The 15,236-nt window shown below is 33.1% G+C and overlaps 1 protein-coding gene across 3 annotated transcripts; it reads right to left on the reverse strand.

The window, feature by feature from the left end:
- Window positions 1-4,965: 4,965 nt before the first annotated feature.
- Window positions 4,966-15,142, reverse strand: LOC133183921 (protein cornichon homolog 4-like). 3 transcript variants are annotated; one of them, XR_009720777.1, is made up of 6 exons: window positions 15,028-15,142; window positions 8,771-8,839; window positions 8,373-8,485; window positions 7,325-7,465; window positions 5,922-6,552; window positions 4,966-5,860 (listed from the first exon to the last, which is right to left on the reverse strand). XR_009720777.1 is itself a non-coding variant. In XM_061318801.1 (5 exons), exons 1-5 carry the CDS (start codon window positions 15,100-15,102, stop codon window positions 6,462-6,464), a joined length of 489 nt encoding a protein of 162 aa, XP_061174785.1. In that variant the 5' UTR covers window positions 15,103-15,142; the 3' UTR covers window positions 5,879-6,461. The 3 variants fall into 3 exon arrangements, 2 of the variants coding, with proteins under 2 accessions (XP_061174785.1, XP_061174786.1); XM_061318801.1 differs by lacking the exon at window positions 4,966-5,860 and having other exon boundaries at window positions 5,879-6,552; XM_061318802.1 differs by lacking the exon at window positions 4,966-5,860 and having other exon boundaries at window positions 6,439-6,668.
- Between the last annotated feature and the right edge of the window lie 94 nt (window positions 15,143-15,236).

Here is a 15,236-nt window from a genome sequence, read left to right on the forward strand (position 1 = left end):
GCAATTTTCAAAATTCTTCTTTACTCATTGATATCTAGTAGACAAACTGCATGACTACAATGACTACTTAGCCCTTCACCAAAGTCATAAAGTTCATGGTCCCCTGGAGCCAGATTTCAGGTTCCAGGATGGGGCTAAGTTAGTCACATATTTGTAGAAGTTAAAGCTAGGACTGCATGTGGACATTGGCCTTTGTAGCACAGTGGTAGAGCACATGACTAGCAATACAGGGATCCAGAGATGATCACTGAAAATTCTCAATATTTTTTTTTTTCAAATGTTGTAGAATGAAAACATAGGAATACCATTTGGAATTCTGCATCTGCTATTTTCAGTTTGATTTGTCAACATTTAAAAAAAAATGTTCTGAATTGTACATTTGACAAGAATAAAAGGAGTGAAATTCTACTCTTGGCTTAACTTTGTAACTGAGAAACATCAGATGCTCCTGCCTAATAGAAGGGCAACTTGTGACCAGAAATGTGCCTTCACCCAGTATCAAGGTCATTTTGGATGAAGTCAAGGTAACAGGGTAATGAACTATTAAATTATTGTGTTTTAACCACAACTTTGAAAGGGAAAAGCAGTAGCTTACACCTGGGACAAAAGGTGTTTACAGCTTTTAACTCGGGGGTACGTCCTGACCCAAACCCCGGGTAATTTGGACAAGTTGAATGTTGTTAGTTTTAGAATTATAAAGTTCTTGTTTTATGCATAACTTGGAAATGGAAAGAACATTAGATTATACTAGACACAAAATATGCTTGTGACTTGGGGGTTTGTCACAACCCTGCTTCATGGTCATTTAGACATGGTCAAGGTCACAGCGAATTTTCATACACATACATGTGATAAGTCAAAGACCACAAAACTGTACAGGAGCCATAAAAAAACTGGAATTTGGGTGGAAAAAACTGTGCACTGCCTATCAAAAAACGGTACAAAAAACAGTATAAAATATCGCTTAAATTCTTCTGATAAGGCACCTTATTTGTAAACCAACAAATATATATTGTTGCAAATGTCTTATTTTAAAAGTTGTAATGGAGATTTGAATGTATTAAAATTTCATATACTGTGTTTTATAATCACAATGTTCTTATGAATCTATTATAAATTAAGCTAGTTTAGATGATAGTTTGTTTGCCAGCTTTACATAGTATTAACGTGAGAGTCAATGTCTCCAATTTACATCTTGTTCATATTACTGATATATACATCAGCAATGCTAAATAACAACAGCAAATACAATCATACATAAATTTCAGCACATAAAAACTTAAAACTATATCCTTTATTTCATCGTAATCATGGTAATAAACATCGTATATTTTATACCTACGGAGATCTGGGCCAGATTCATGTATATTAAGTCATGTATATCAACTTTAGAAGTTGGCTTAATTTTTTTCAATCAAGTTATGAAACATTAACAGTTATAATTAAGTACCTCTTTAAAAATAAAGCTACCTAAAGGGGTATCTTGATACGGATTTATAGCAAGATACGCGATGGTTTGTGTACACTACACAATTCGGAAGGTCAAGTGTCAAACACAGGTGACGTTTTCCAGTGTCTCGCGAGGGAAAATGAGAGGAAAATGGCAGCATTTAGCGAGAAATTCAAAATACTGTACAAATTTTCATATTCCGTGAATTTTGGTGTCCCGCCTGTACACGATGAATGGGCTCGAAAAACTGTACATTTTGCGTACCGCCGGTACATATCACATGTATGCATACATAACATTACTATATAATGGAACAACTTCAAAGGTCATATTGCCCCAAGGGTTGAATGTGATATGACACGACCCTGATCAAGTGTTGAAATCAAGGTCGCAGAATACAGAGAAGTATCTCAAATTCTAAAACACAAAACTATTTATTTGAGGAGTAGCATAAAATCATGTTCACATGACTCGGAAGTTAAATTCTTTGGGCCATGATATTTTGATGCTTGGACTATGAATTAATTTTAGTAATCAATACAACATTGTTCTTGACCAGAGTTGTTACTACTTTATCCCATTATTTTATATTTCCACAAGATTCAGGCCATACGAATTTGCAAAATAATTTTTTAACAAGATGGCAGAGTCACGTTTTAAGCTACTAGTATTCAAAGTGAGTCCTTTTTCTGGTTGCCCTTTCATGGGGAGTATTAGTCCTACATGGACAGCCTGTTTCTTTCTCAATGACATTTAACAAGCATATTGATTAAATTATTATAATGTATACTCAACCTTTCACCAAAATTTAAAAATCATACTCAAAATCTGCGTATTGTGCTTGAGTGGTGTAGGAGTTGAACAGTCCATAAAATAAAATTTATTCTCACCTGCATCACCAAAGTACTGTTATCTGGAAATATTGAGTTTGTAAGCATTTTACAAATGATTTAAAATTTAACATATTTAAGTATGATGCATGATCCTGGAGCAAGCAAACTTTATGCATGACAGCAATATATGCCCTTTACCAAATTGTGTCCTTAGAGCTCCGGCCATTGGGGAGGGCACTTTATCTTTAAAATCTTTTCAATACCATCATCAATTCATGTAGCAACAAGCTTAAAGACTATGATAGTTGAACATAAGTTTTCCCACAGAATTATAAGATTCAAGTCAAAGTCACATGAGTCCAGAGTACCAGTTCCAAGTGGGGGATAGTTGGTCATAACAAAAGAAACACAAAAATATTATCTGAATACTCAGGTGACCTTCAAGGCTCATAGGCCTCTATTTCGTAAAGAACTATAAAACATTCAAAGTTCCCTCAACCCAGTGTGATAAATGATTGATGTTTAGTTTCATTCTAAACGTATTCCCTGCCTTCAAATGCACTTTTACAAATATTGTATCAACAACCATTGCACCTTCATATGAAATTTATGAAATGCGAAAACTAGAAATTAATGTTTTAAAAATAATTTTATTCATCAAACATAAAAAAGGAGGAGCTTTAGAACAGACATCACAAATGTTCGGTGGTACGTCACATACATATCATCTTCCTGCCTTTAATATTGCTTTTGTTTATTTAATGTTAATACTTGTTTTAGATTCTTTTCATAAGAAAATGCTGATTTGTATATTAGTCATGAAAGAAATAATATAATTTATACAGCTTATACATGTACAAGTGTATGTCTTGCAAAAATACAGTCACATGAAAAATACATGAATAAGTGATTTACAATATCACATAGAAAATGGTCATTACTATATACATGTATTACATGACATTGGGTGAAAAGATTACAGGTAAACACTCAATTCAAAATGAAATTTCTTGGGCTCTATCATGCAACCAACCAAATACTAGAGTTTGGTGGAATTGCAAGAAGCTCTGAAAATAGGATTTTAGACAATGAAAACATACATTGTTTTTTTTTCCTTCAGTTCCATGAAAATGAGGAGGCCTGAGCACTTAAAGCTGAACACAATTCGTAATAGGAAGAAAGTTATCCAGGGATTTATCAGTACCTTCTCAGGGGCCGAAATTCGGCCCCATTCCCAATTGAAAATGAATTCAGTTTTTCCCAATTTGGCAGTATTTTTTCCCAATTGATGACAATACTTTAACACTTCGTTATCTTTGAAAAAATAAAGAGGAAAATTGTCAGATTGTCTGTAATTTTCATCTATATAACTCATTTAGCAAAGCTACAGTCATAACACATGTTTAAAAAGAATCCGGGATGTTTCGCGCCCATTCTGTTTCGCACTAAGATGGTTCGCGCTGGGATGATTTGCGCCGATTTGGGCGCGAAACATCTCACGTTTTATTTTAAATATTTTATCACATTTTCATCCGTTTTAAATTATTTATCAAATATTATATAAATATTTTGTGTGCTCAATTCATGACTTGATAACATGCACTGCTATATAGTTAACGGATTGTACGGTGCCCGTTTGTTCAGCGTGTCTGTTCAACAATTCAACAGTGTTTCAATGAGGATTTAATTGTAATAAGTTGAAGATCAAAAGGTGAGAATTTAAGTTGATGTGTTGGTTGTCCAAGCTAGCAATAATTACTTAATTAGAAGGCGGTATTATAATTATCTTCTTATACGTACTTAGCACAGTGTTATAATAATTCATAATTATGCTATGTATGTATACTTCAAACACAGACATAAATAATTTACGTCTCTGCTTCAAATATAATCTTCTTAAATTTAAAAAAAAAATGTTCCAAAAATATCTATATCTAAATATATTTAAAATCTAAAATTTTGTTAAATGAACTTAACTCAGTAGCACATTTAGTGAAACATCGTGGGGCGAACCATCTCAGCGCGAAACAGAATTGGCGCGAAACATCGCGGGACGAACCATGCATAGGTGCGAAACATCCCGTTACCTTTAAAAACACTGTAGAAACATCGCCAACTTTTAATCCGAATTTCCTCTTTTTCTGAAAAAGGTGATGTTGTGTAATTGAATAGATTTATTTAGTTATTTCCACCTACTCAATTGATCTACGAGTGAATGGTAAGGACTGTAGGCATTATTTCAGATAGAAAAATATATTTTCAGTGTTTTAATACATATTAAAAGAGGACTTTGAGAAAATGTGTACTTAGTACAATTTTTTGCAGGAGGTTTATAATCTCCAGAAACATATTCTATAATGACCTAAGATGGAATCTCATACACACATGTACTACCCTAAGTTGTATAGGTAAATACTTTATACTCATTGAAGTCAATTTTACTTTTATTAGTCTATTATTCATAATTGATCTTGTTTGATGAAGTTGGATCAGTTAGGATTTAATTGTCTGTTTGGTTTCCCAAATTAGAGTTCCTGCTGAAATGTTAAATAAATTACACCTGAATACATGATTTAAGCGATATTTTAAAATTTTTCCCAATTTCATAAAAAAGCCGATAATTTTTTCCCAATTCCCCAAAAATGGCGTTTCCCAAAATAGGCTGATAAATCCCTGGTTATCTTTGTCTGCCATATTTCTTTTCTCTAGACTGTGTTCCTCAAGCCCCTATATAAACCTCAGCCTTGTTCGTGGTTCAACATATTTTACATAACAGATTTTATCTGTGCCTACATATCTTCCATTGTCTTTTTGATACATTATATCTGGTGTGACAAATATGACTTCTGTATGGTTCTGCCACGTCAGGTATAAAGTTATCAAAGACATACTGACAGGTCAACATTTCAAAATATTTACATTTGCTGAGTTTTTTACTGAGCCAACCATGAAATAGATTTGAATGCCATTTTTGTGTAAAGTCACGCATAGAAATATACACAGAGAAACACATGTTAAAGTGATGTCACAATGAGGTGACCAAGATGTAAAAAAAAAAATATATACATGTATAGGGCAGCAACAAAATTCAAATATTGAGTGTATATTTGTTGGTTTTAAAGATGTAAATATAAAAAATGTTTTATAGTTTTGTGAGTGTTACTGGTGTGTAAAGTGTAAAACATACAGACTTGCATGTAGGCATATTTATCATGAAGGGCTAGTGTGCTTCATGAAATATGCCTACGTGAGAAGCCTGTGTGATTTAATCACCAATCACACTTTACAAAACTAAAATACATTCATGAAGTGAAACAAACATAAATGCATATTCAATGAAATAAAATGTACACATAAAGGCAACATGATATATATGTGTACTATATGCCACAGCAACCAGCTAAAAGCAATCAGGTGTAACGAATGTGAAGGGTTTACATACCCCAGTGCTGATGTCAGAGATAGGAAAACTTAAATATGGCAAATGCCTATTTACGATTCGTGTTCAGCTTTAAGGATACCGGTACTTATTTTGCAGCGGGTAGATTCAAATATAAAAACCATAAACAAAGAAAAGCTATTGAGGAGAAAAACAATATGCAAAACATGTACCATTTACCAATTTGTTCATTTTAAACACATACAGTATTTCAAAGAACATACATTTTACATACATGTATATTGTACATATACTACAAACTCTATTAGCCTACACATTTCTATCATTTACCTGGTATAGTAATACAGTCAAACCTCGTTATCTCAGAACTCGATGGGACCGAGAAAAAACTTCGAGATATCTGTGGGTTTGAGATATTGAGGGTAAAATACTTAAAGAAAAAGGACTTGGGACTTTCCAATCACTTTGAAATATTCATTGTATTCGAGATATCCATGTTTGAGATACCGAAGTTCAACTGTATATAATTTTTGTAGTTGTAAAGTCTAAGCATTGTAATAAGCTTAGATGAGGAAGGAACACAAATGACATATTTTATATTTGATGAGTATGAAAATAACATCTACAGTCATGTAAATTTCCTATCAATATGGGACTAATGCAACCAAAAGCTTAAAAAAAATCTTTCAAAAAAAGCATGTATGCACCACATTAACACATGTAAAGCTCACACAAATCTACATGTATATTTCTACAGTTCACACAGAAAATTACACACCTAAAGTTCATATGGATCATCTGTCAATGTGGCCTTCTCAGCAGGAACTCCAAACATGGTTGTGTCATCTTTCAACAAACTGTAAATCATCCTACAAGTAGACAGGAAGTGATGTCACTCTTACTACAATGTCACTCACACTCATCACCATGGAAACACCAGAGGGAGGTCAGAGGTTAATAGCCTTTAATTAGGGAGTATATCATCCTGCAAGAAAATTTTCATCTTTGAATGTATAGTTTAGACTTGTGTACCTCATACATGCAAATAAAAACTAAATTCCTATGTTACACAGCCAGTTTGGATCTTTAAAATTTATGTTTCTTAGATAAACTTATAATTAGTAAAGTATGTTTTATTTGCTGAAAGAAATATCTCAACTTGTTATTTTCAACCCCCTTTTCAATATATTTTTTTTCTCTGCACATTTTTTCCACATCAATTTGATACATTATAATGAATCAACTACAAAAACTAGAATCTCTCAAATACTGCACTTTTAAAATCCAAGTATAATCCAAGTACAAGAAATGATGAAAACTGAGCAAAATTTCTAATCCTAAATTGAGCTTATGATGCATAAACATGTACTTGATGTAGTAGTTGAATTTCTATTCTCTACCAATAACACAAATCAGATATTAAAGACAACAGATATCTAAAGACAGATAAATATGCAGAGGTATTATTTGTTTATTGCTAGTTTTGTGCAATAAATTGGACCTTATATTGTGAAAGGATCATTTGATAAACTGTTTGATAATTCTGTCAGGGTATTTATATATATCATAACATACATGTATACACAAAAGGTAGGGTGCTCTCACATGCACTGCACACACCTAGAGTGACAAACTACTTACCAGTACAAGAAAATGAAGAAAAAGATAAGATGAACAGCCATTTTGATCATATTATCTCTCATGTAAGCTTTGAGTTGATGTCTATTATGAATTTCTGCTGGGTCGTAGATCCCAATATTACCCGAGGGCTTTGTTACAAATCTACAAATAAAGATGTAAAGAATATGTAACTTGCATTTGATGTGGTACTTAGAAACTGACTCATTATTTTGTGGATAAATTATATGCTTTCAATAACTTAACTTATAGATACATGTATCTTTGAAGGAAAAAAACAAATGAAATATACTAGTAATAATGCAAGCTCTGAAGCACATACCGGTTCATGTACCAGTAAAATCAGAATTTTTACATCTTTCAAAATTGGTTCCTATATAAATCTTTACTTTAAAAAGTCTAACATTCCCAATGTTTTACTGAACGGTCATAAAAAAATTTATGTTTAACCGCAGAGTGAGATATTGAACCTGTTGATGTGATATTACACCGCTTACATCACAATGTGGGCAGGATCAGCTAAATCTTATTTGCATCGACAGTAACAGAATTGACCAAGTTTTAGTGCAGGTAAAGGAAATTCACATAAGGTATGCCAGCACAAGATACATGTATGTCAACAAAATAAAAGGTACTAAAAAAAACATGTATTGACTGTGTTCTCTGAATCGAGCTCAGGCAAAATGCATTACGTCGACCCCTCGAACTAAACGGTTTGCCTAACAGCCTCAGACAAACAGTTTGGTTCTTGGGTCAGACAAAACATGTTGCCCTTGAACCCATTCAATAAATGTATAATATCAGCTGGTTTAAACAAGTAATATACAAATATACCCTTTCATGAGGTCGATCCATAGATAAATTGACTTCACAGAAAAGCATATCGACCGAGCACTTTGTGCACTATCATTCACTGCGATCATGTGATCAAGTTTGAGCCAATCAGAGAGCTTGGAATAAATGAGAAAAATAATAATATGGTATTATCCTGCTCAGTTCTATTTCAAACTGACTTACATATAGATTATCCATGCTTTACAAACTGACTTACATATAGATTATCCATGCTGTACAAGGCGTATACAGGAGGAACAGGATCCAATGACCCGTTATTAAGAACAGAACATTGAGAATAGCCTGTGCTATAATCTCTGGTAATACAAACTGAAAATAAAGGTACAATATCTTAGATTATTACTTTTAAACATAAGAGTGATCAGCATGTCCATGACTTAATTCTGCAAAATTGTCTTGGTGCCGAAATGAAGTTCTTGTCAATATTAATGGGAAGTATATTTCTCAATTCTCATTTCTTTTTTATTTGGGAGATGTGCAAATTTATGTGACATGTCTCTCAAGAACAATACTATTGTCTCATGAAAATACAGTCAAAAGAAATATATGATCAATATATGTCTTAGTAAAGTTTACAGAAAAAAAGAAAATTACCTTATTGAGTCTTGTACAACATGTAGTTGCATTTAGATAATCACATTCTAAATCTGAAAGAGTTATAACCTGATCCGAGTTAAGGTTTAATCCTTGCACTGTGCTTGATGGTTAAAAATCAAGGGGAACATGAGGTTACATCAATGATCATTAGTGGTATCAAATAAGGGAGCATGACATTACCAAAATATACTTTATAGCAATCAACCAATGATACTAAGCTTACCATAAAAAGATCTTTGTGGAGCAACAGGAAATGAGGTAACTTCTATGATCTTTATTGATTTGGAGGGAAGCATGAGGTAACCAAAATATTATACAAGGAAGGATGAGGATACCACAAACATTTAAGGGTCAAATTGATCAGCAATATACTTATTAGGGAGCATGAGTTACCACACTGATCATTAATGATATTGAGGATTAAAATGAGCTTGCAATATAGAAATTATGGAGTTTGAAGTTACTGTAGATGAGTGTCAGTGATTTTCAAATTAGGTAATCATGGTAATATGTTATTTCATGATTATTGAATGGTATTGGGAAGCATGGGAAAATCCCATTGCTTAATGTTGAGGTTACCGCTATGACCACCAGTGTCATATTTTAGAGCATGAGGTTATCCCCTATAATTATTAGGCAGCATGTTTAACCAAATGATCATTACTGAAATGATGGAGTATAACATTACCTTAAAGATTATCACTGATAATATGAAGCACTTGTGGCTACATGAATGAATATACATGATATTACAGACCTAATATCACCCTGGTGATCTTCAGTACTCTGATGATATAAACTGTTGATTATGTAGTGGTCACTGGTCAGACAGGTTCGATCGCCAGTAGCCAGATAGCTAAACTGGTAGAAAACCTGACTGGAGATTAAACAGGGACCAGGGTTCAAATCCTGTCTGATCTGTCATATTTTTTCCTCTCCTGTTACAATTGCCCTGGAAGTGACAGATGAAAGACCTGCCAGGGAAGAGCTCGAGTTGGTGTCTTCAGGGAAAAGACCTTTAAGGAGCAAGGAATATGGCAGTCAGATGAGTTTGATCACTGTTGGCCAGAAAGCTCAGTTGGTAAAGCACCTGACTGGAGATTCAGAGGGCCCACATTCAGATCCTGGCCAGGTCTGTTGCATTTTTCTCCTTACCTGTTATAGGTATATACCAGCAAGTTGTCTACCTCGCATAATTCATGTCTCAGGATCTACTCTACTAGACTACAATATACTATGACAGAGCAGATCTGCTCATTCAATAAAAAGAACTCGACCCACAATATGCCTTATTTGGCCTAGTAAATATGAAAAAATTAAAAAGGGCTTTAGAATATATGTTTTTGATAACTCTCAACCTAGAACATTAATACATTTCACATGTACAACATTTCCGTCAAAACCGGATATTTATTATGTCAAACTAAATTCTAAACCTCACCGTGGTTCGGTTTTTTCCGGGTAAATGCCAAATTTTACGCAATTGATCGTGATTTACACATACAGCACACTCGTTACCGCAAAATATTAAAACAGAAAAAGAATAATAACTATTCGAGAAACATTTTCCAATGAAAATATTTTGCGGTAACGAGTGTGCTCATGTTGAAAAAAAATAAAATAAAATTTCAGTGCGTGTGAAAATTGCTATGGCCACGATCCATCATATACGTCTTCGTGTTTTACACAAACTTATAGGATCGATTCATGAGGTATAAATATATTGATAATGTAAGTGGAAACGCACTCATATCCCACATGTAAAAAAAATGTTAAGTGAGGCGTCATTAGGCATATCAGACGATTGGAATGTATGCTGGTTTTAAAAAGCGTTAAAAATGCCGATTTATCAACTGGTTTTCCCCCCAAAGTTAGATGGGGTCACGGGCAAGAACAACTTTCATACTTACTATATGTATAAATACCACAAATACAATTCTTTATTTCAATTATTAGCGTTGTTTGTGCTTTGACAAATTTGACACTACTTTTAAATTTTGATGCTTTCAAAAATCCGGTAATTTCAATAACCAGTGACTATTGCTCAGTAATGGGTGGCTCATATTACACTAAAGATCCATAGATAAGACACAAGGCGATAGAAAAGCAGTCAATTGTTCGTTTTTAAGACACTAAATGTGGTAAAGAATCTAAAAATTACATTTTCTGAAATCATATTTGGAAAAAAAAAAACATGGGTGTATATTATGGTCATGTATGTTGTACATGACGTTACTCGTTATACGTCATTTTTGACGTCATAGAAGATACATGCAATCAATATTGCGGTTAAAATGCTTATTATAAAAAAATCGAAGGCTTTTTATGGACCTAATTTTCTGTCGTTTTGTTAAATGCATTTAATTAGAAACGGGAAAATTATCTAAAAAAGATATCATTAGAAATTTAGCATTGAGATAATTAAGAAATATCTCTGTAAACTGGATCCAAAATAGAACTCATATGTGCTGATCCGTCAAATGCACATGTCCGGCCTTAATGAATCCCCATGTCGGTACATACATTATTTATAACTACATGTAGCAGCAATCAATATTTTTGTAACTTCATGTCAATCATTTCATTAAAAAGGCCCGCGTGATAATTCTTATGCACCTGCATAAAAACGTGAAAAGTAACTTTTTCAAAGAAAGGATGCTTTCTGGTTTCAACATATTTCAAATATGTTACCAGAAACAAGATGCATATTTTACATGTATGACCCTTGACATTGTTTATTATAAGGAGTGAGATGAAGTGCAAGTGGGATGTCAAGTTAAAAAATAAATGACAAGCAAAAAAAAAAAAAATAATAATAATAAAATGGATTTGAGAGAAGGAAGAAAAAAAAGGAACTGAAACATGTTTCAAAAAATTCAGAATTATTTAATCGTTACTACACTAATGTAAATAACGAGTAAAATGTGTATATGTAAACTACTTGTCTATAAATTATTTGTCAAGTTTTCTTGACCAGCGCCTCCCTTGTACAAATAATTGTACACTGATAAAAAAAATTAAGCACAATATACATGTATATGTGCATTGGCGGATCCAGAGGGGGATTCCGGGGGTTGGAACCGGTCCCCTTTATTTTTCCAGAGAGACAGAGAGAGGGGGATTCTGTAATATAGATATTTTACGGCTAACATTTTTGAATAAAATAAGTAGTTCAATATCTGCTCTTTCTGCACTCTATATAGAGTTTTTCGTATTTGTGTACCTTCACAATCCCGGCCCCGGGCCCCGACCACCCACAAGTAACATGCAAGGTTTCACTTTGATTATCATCAGTATGATTCCGGCGAACTTTTAGCTATGCAATTTTTGGACTATCTTCTGAAGTATCTAACTTTAAGAAAGACATGTATACATAAAACGTTATGAAAGGGAGTGTGCATAAGAGAATTTACCCCACCTCTGTTGATTTTTCGATGAAATCCTGGCTTACGATTGGTTGAAGTCTGTCACGTGAAGGGGGTGATTTACTTATACTTAGTCGCTTGAAAATCAATACATGGTCGATACGTAGTTATCGTTCTTTTGTATTGTTCGAACAACTCGAGTTCACGCGATTTGCCGAGTGTCTGTTGACAATGTTACAGTTAACTAATGTAAGTAACGAAGATGGAACCTTTTTCTCCCTTTACTGAAAGTCTTCAAAACTGTCAGTACGTAACACTCGCAAAACAACATAACGTCACACAACGTGACGTCATAATAGGCATTGTATGAGTGATGAAACATATATAGAGAGAGAAAAACAATTTTACAAACCACAGACGATGCATAAATATTTTATCGGTGGGGTAAATTCGTTACATAGTTTTGTAGTGACAGGGTACGGGATGATACCTGGTTAGTAAATTCCATACCTGGCTCGGCTTCGCCTCGCCAGGTATGAAATTTACTAACCAGGTATCATCCCGTACCCTGTCACTAAAAAACTATGTAACTAATAATATCTCTCTCCTTATATTATGGAGATATTTTAATCAATGAAGAGAAAGAATTTAAAATGTTCCCGTATAATGCCGGGTGAAGGGGCTCACTTTTACGGAAAATAATCTTGCTGTAGTTTTAATATGTAAGTTTTGATTCGGATCCCCCTCCATTCCTTGTTGCCGGAAGGTAAAAATGCACAAATTCAAGTATTTGAAAGATAAAAATGTATAGGAATTATCTAAAACTAGGATTCATGACTATAAAAACTACTGGAAATGGGGAGAAAGGATGTGTTTGTTAACAGTGCTATGTGCTAAAAGGTCAATGTCCAATAGAATATGTATGAAAAAAACATTGGAAATATTTTTTTTTCTTGAACGCATGTCAATCACTTTTGCCACACTGAAATAAAATTTTGTAACCCCCCCCCCCCCCATCTCTGCCACTTCTTTCAACTGAAATACTCTCTATTTCAAGAATAAAAGTGAGCATTTTACCCTTTCCTCTTACACTGTCTGTCGTAAGGCCTTACATGTACTAGTATTAGCAAGTCCTTGTTCGCGTAAAATCAATCTTACGCTATTTGCAAAATATTAATGCCTGTATATATGTATCTCACTTCCTATCTTGACGTATAAGAGCATTACATACGCAGTACTGCTCTATTTATTCACATGAAAATCATAATGTGAAAATGAAATTGAAAGTAGTGAATGTTAAGCAATACATCAATAAGACAAACTAAATTTATTACATTTATAGGTAAATAGATACTGATAAGTTTTGATAAGAAAAACAGAAACATCATTTATTTATCCCCACTTTACAACACGTCACGAATCACTGTCCTGCATACACTTATTATTTTACGGGAATAAAATGTGGCCTAGCGATTGGCTGGTTCGTGATAAATATCCGCGAGCTTGGGGTACGTGCGAATCTCGCGGATATATCTCGCATGCGTATTCATCAAAGTTGTTTAACAGTATACACATGTAGATCTAAGAATTTATCTTGATGTTACATGTATTCTCTTTGTTTATATACATTCAAAATTATAATGAAATATAACACAACCATCTACCTTTATTTATTTTTGGCAATAAATATATACATGTACATGTATTTCGAATAATAAATCAGGTAATACTTATATAATTTATATTTCAGTTGATAAATACATGTACTTTGTTTATTCTTTGATGGAATGTGGTGAATTCTCGTGAATTCATCTAAGTCAATAGCATAGATCTTCAATTTTTAGCAGATTTAACATTTTTGTTTTAGGTGATTTTCTAGATCTTTTAAATATAATTCAATTATTTCCACAAAATTCTGTATTTAGGAACAACAAGTTTTGAATGAGTTCCTTATTTTACGAAACTCCTATCAGTTTCTCTTTTACATGAACGAAAATGATGAGATGTTCAATTTATTGTTACAAATGTTTAGGAAATATATCCTTTTAACTTCGGAGTTCCGCTGACTATTTTTTCTATGATAATTTATTTAGATATAGATTTTTAAAAGCTCAAATGTTTACTATTTCATTGATCTAAAAATACCGCAGTTGAATTCATTTTCCATTGAAAAGATTTTTTTCAATTCTATCCAGTCAGACTTAACTGGTATATCAAATGAACACTTTCATCTGCTTTTTTAAATTATGGTTCTAAATTAAATGATGTCGATTAAATAAATATTTATCTCGAATAATTCAATTTCAAGTCTTAAATCCGTATATTGCTACATCGTAATTGCAAACTTTAAGACATTTCTATCGCTCTTTGACGTGACGTTACATCACAAAAAATGACGTTCCTATTGCATTTTTCTATCAAAACACTGCCATATTGCAATATTTATTTTTCAAAAAGTATAATAGATATTGAAAAAAGGAAAACGGTTATGAAAAGCGAAAATTCTACATTATCTATAATAAACATAACATTAATTTTTGAGAAGAGGCCGTTTTTTATGCTTCGTGGACTTAGCTCTTTCCAGCAGTCATACAAAATTTTACTGAAATCAAATGCCTGGAGCCCAAATTAGTCTCAACAAAGCATTCCAACATACAAAAAATAATCAATATAAGGTACTTGTGTACTTCACTTTCCACTTTCTCAATAAGTGGCGAAAACTTACTAGTGAAGGACAGTCGATGTATAGAAGTTAAAAAGTGTTCTAGATAGGCAGACAACGTTAGAATTAAGAAAGGCGTGTTTCTATCAATTCTTTCATCATCATCCTTGTAAATTGAGCATACAAATAAAAATTCCTGTCATATATCTCAAAAACTGAAAGGATACAAAATATACAACTAAAAACAACAATGCGCCCTCATCAATAACAGCTAGTAGGAACAGTAGTCCGTCGATCCCCATTTTTTCAAGAAAACCGAAAGCGGCACTTTTCCTTCTGCCGAAAGCGGTCTCTGTACAATTCGTTTATACAATAATAGTATGCTGCAAAATTCATTTCACGTTGAAAGTTTATTTCTATTATGAATATACTGAGA

The sequence above is a fragment of the Saccostrea echinata genome, unplaced genomic scaffold (genome assembly GCF_033153115.1).
Source record: "Saccostrea echinata isolate AGI-Se365-2 ecotype Australia unplaced genomic scaffold, CSIRO_AGI_Sech_v1 ptg000009l, whole genome shotgun sequence".
In the NCBI taxonomy this organism is placed as follows: Eukaryota; Metazoa; Mollusca; class Bivalvia; order Ostreida; family Ostreidae; genus Saccostrea; species Saccostrea echinata.